The following is a 4,089-nucleotide window of genomic DNA, read 5'->3' as shown; positions in this document are numbered from 1 at the left end:
AATGACAACCACAAGCCTGAACTATCAGTGGGGAGAGTGTGAAGTGYCCCAGCCCGGAGTGACCGCAGGTGACATTCCCTGGGTGCCAGGGCCTCTCACTGCTGGAGGAGGGACTTGCTCTGCTTTAAAAAAAATCAACCTCTGCCCCTCTAGGCACTGAGAAAAGCCCCATCCTTACCTGCCAGGCCCCCACGACACAGCATCCCAGGGCAGGGGGTTGTGACAGAACCACACAACACCTTGGAGGGGACACAAACCACCAGCAGCCTCTGTCCGTAGAGTATTTTGCATCATTTATTTAAATACCTATATTTATGCATTTACAAATTTTCATAGCTCTGTCTTTAGCTTTTTTTCTTTTTTTTTTTCTTTTGTAGACAGTATTGCAGAGAAGTCAGCTTCTGTAAAATGAGGTCCATGTATAAAACTATGCAGCGGATTGGAGAAAAAAAAACAAACAAAAACAAAAACAAACAACCTAACAACAGCCCAACGAGTTTCCTTTCACACTCTGGAGAATCAGAAACCAAAGAAAGTGACCGAATGAAAGGGGACAGGGAGAGGAAGGGGTGGGACAGAGCAGCCTCAAACCAGTGGCTCTCACACAAGCGTTACACACATCAGTGCTCAGCTACAGGACACGTTTCAGTCGGTGCAGTGCCCGTTTGCTAAAGCTTTAGCAGGCACATAGGTCTCTAATGAAAAAATAGAAGGAAAGGATCCTACAGGCGGAGAATGCAAAGCCTGGGCAGCCTCGGCATCGCTTCTGGGAGACTGCACCGACTCGCCAGCAGTGCATCCTCATTCCAAACTTCATTTTGCATAAAAAGTTCCCTTTAAGAAATCTTAGCATTTAAAAAACCCGGYGTCTGAGCTCTTCTAGCCCCAGTACTCTAAAGAAATCTCTTGAAAAATACCTCCTGCTTTCCTCATTCGGAAGCTTCAAAATAATGTTTTGCTTTAATCGATACCAATTGAACAGCTCACGGAGTCCCAGCGTCATCCCTGGGAGGAAGAGGCAACAAATATGGCATTGCAAGATATTTACACACATGGTACAAAAATGTCCAAGGGTATGAAAAAATCACCAGTTACACAATTTTGCAGCAGCCTCATTTACACCTGTAATTTTATACCATTTATTACATTGTACTAACACACCAGATCCAAAGATGTGCACTCCCTTTAGGACATTCAGGAGTTCCAAATATATTGTGATTGCATAATTCATATTGCACAATTGTATAAAAACATAAATACTAGCTATTCTATTCTTTTTTTTTTTCTTTAAATACAAAATACATGTCACATAGTCAAATAATCTCTTCAAGTGCAATTCAGGTGCTCTCTTTAGTCCTTCCAAGAAAAAGGCAATTTTGATAGTTTTGGCACAAAGTTTAACCTCCGTCCCGTGCCAACAGTTCTAATCTCAATCCACACRCCCCCAGCTCGACAGAGTAGCAGTCATATACATCGAGTATAAAACCAGGGTATTTACAGGATGCACAGAAGGTAGAGGGAGCAGCCTCCGGGCYGGGATGGTTTGGGATGTCCGGAGGGGCCGTGACCCTCCCGGCTCAGGCCGGTTGCTGCTGCAGGTTCACATTCATGGGCGGGGGGTGTCCAAGGAGACCGATGCGCTGCTTCTGCTTCCTCTGCTCCGTCATCTGGAAAATTAACAAGTTTGCTCATTAGGCCTCGGCGCTTCCTGTGCGTCAGCTGGCCCCAGGGCCTGCCCTGGCTGGCGTTTGCTCCCAGCCGCTGTCTCCAGCCAGCACCGGGCAGGGGGTGACTCCAGCCCCGATGTCCATCTGTGTGCCCGGGCACTGCCCGGCCAGGCAGAGCTGGGCACAGCCCCTGGGCAGCGGGATCAGTGCGGGGAGCAGCGGGCAGGAACAGGAACCTCCCCCGTCAGGAATTCTTTGTCACCCGTCCAGCAGACGAGACGAGGGCGGAAAAAGGGGCGAGCCCTGCAGTCAGGCTGGGAATACCCTTGCCTTTGCTGGAAAAGGCTGAGCACTCCCGCTCTCATCCGGAGCCAGCCAACATCCCTCCCCAGCTGCCAAGGCAGGACTTAACCACCTCCCTGCCACACAYCCCAAACTTTCAGATTTCAGATGGCATTCCCCATCTGCTTCCCAGCAAAGAAAGGAACGTTTCCCTGATCGGTGAACCGTGAATGGAAAATGGATCATTGTTTGCTATTCCCGATATTGAGCAATGGCCACAATCCAACGGCTCCACTCGGTTTTTTTAAAACCTTGGGAGGTTTCTGACAAGTTACATAAGCCGTGTAAGGAATGACTGGGGTTGGGCAGGGTCTCGGGAGCGAACAGCTGGATCCCACAGCTGGATCCCACAGCTCCAGCCGTGTCCCGGCAGCGGAGGAGCCGACACGTGGGATGGYTCACAGGAGCTGAGTGAGGGAACACCAGGACAGAACCTCAGCCCTGCAGCACCCAGGACACCCATGGTGATCCCCATCCCCATCCTGCTCCTCTCACCTACATCCCCCATTTAACTTCTCCACTTTTTGCTGTTTCATGACAAATTTGCTATTTCATGCTGCTTGTGGCAGCAACATGGGAGATGGGAGATGGTGTGTCAGTTCATTCGTAACACACCTGGGATGATGGAATTGTTAAGATTGTATTGCCAGGCCCTGGAATTGTGCTGACAGGATCCAAACAGAGCCCAAGGGACCTGGGGTTCAGCTGAGCTGGGCTCCCCAGTAACGCCCCACACTGACAGAGGCTCCAAAGGTTACGGCGAGCTGGAGCCTCCTCCAGGATTCAAGGATCCAGGATTCCTCCAGGAACAGGATCCCCCTGGACACAGCAGCTGGCCCCGGGGTGCTGGCACCTGAGTCACCCTGAGCCACCCCTGGGGACCAGTGGCACTGTCCCCAGCGAGGGCACAGCCCCAGCAGCGGTGCCTCGCACTCGCTGACACCGGAGGAGGCGCTGGGAAGGATTTCTGGGTGATTACATCTAATCCCCTGCTGCTGCAGACAATTATGGTGTAATCTTTTCRCACAGAATTAAAGTGATCAGGATTTTAATGGCTCTTGGTGCACTTTGGGGAAGCAGGCGGGCTGGAGCTCGGTTTCTAATAATTAGAGTCTCCAGAAACCTAACGAGCTTGAAGAGCAAATGAATGAGAGGTTTTCCCTTTATTTAATTACAAGAAAATAAATACAAATAAAAATTCCCTGAGTTAGTTCCTTTCCTGGAGACAGCTCCTGATCAGAAGGAGGGATACACTGGCTTTGTCACATAATTGGAGCATCCTGCATCTTCAGCAGGGCTCTCAATAATGGTACTTAGGGGAATTCCTAAAAGCTATCACCACTTTAATGAAGCTGGTTTCCTCTCCTGCTTTTACAGTCAAATAGCTCTCTAAAAGCTAAACCCTTCATTCTTACATTCACAAAGAGCGAGAAGGGGTTTTAGTGCTTGGTCAGCCAAGAAGGCTTCGAGCTTCAGAAAGAAAAGAGCAGTGAGGCAGCACTGGCAGTGGCCAGGACCGGCTCCTGTGCCYGCAGAGAGCCCGAGCCTGCAGCGGGGTGAGGGGACACGTGGGGCTGGGCAATTGTTCCAGGCAAAACAGCGAAACTGCTGCCTGGAGAGAGCTAAAGCCAGACAAAAGAGCAACTGCCTGTGCCCTCCGTGCTCGGCCCAGCTGCAGCAAGGGGCTGGGTGGCACCGTGCCTGGGCACTAATTACAGCCCGGGGCACAGGCTGGCAGCTCCCAGCCCCTCGCATTAATCCCTTCCTTGTGCTCTGCAGGGAAAGGGCCCAGCTCCAGCCCAACTGCAGAGCGGGATCGGAAGGCAGGGGCTGGATCTTGGGGTGTGCTGGCTGCCAGGGGCTCCTGATGGAGGGGAGGTTCATGGAGAGACCCGAGCAGCCCAGCAGAGATGGGATTGGCCTTGGGGGAGCTGCCCCAGGCAGCCCCATCTGCCACCCAGGTGCGAGTCAGCAGTCAATGTCCCCAGTGCCAACACCTCCATAAAGTCCCCAACTGAGCCATRTGGCCCAGGTCATTAATGCACACAGATAAACAGCCACCAAAAACAGCTCGGGCCAG

General features: G+C 51.5%; 1 protein-coding gene across 1 annotated transcript in view; it reads right to left on the bottom strand.

Moving 5' to 3' along the window:
* Positions 1-278: 278 nt before the first annotated feature.
* Positions 279-4,089, bottom strand: part of ITPR1 (inositol 1,4,5-trisphosphate receptor type 1) — a gene marked incomplete at its 5' end in the record, with an annotated part of 113,929 nt that continues 110,118 nt past the window's right edge. Inside the window, one exon of the mRNA XM_057383646.1 lies at positions 279-1,667. Coding sequence (XP_057239629.1) covers positions 1,578-1,667 — 90 coding nt within the window. The remainder of the gene's footprint in view (positions 1,668-4,089) is intronic.

Source organism: Malurus melanocephalus, unplaced genomic scaffold, assembly GCF_030028575.1.
Source record: "Malurus melanocephalus ecotype Western Australia unplaced genomic scaffold, MMel_1.1 scaffold_648, whole genome shotgun sequence".
In the NCBI taxonomy this organism is placed as follows: Eukaryota; Metazoa; Chordata; class Aves; order Passeriformes; family Maluridae; genus Malurus; species Malurus melanocephalus.
The sequence above is the reverse complement of the archived record's forward strand: the minus strand, read 5'-3'. Positions and strand labels throughout refer to the sequence as shown.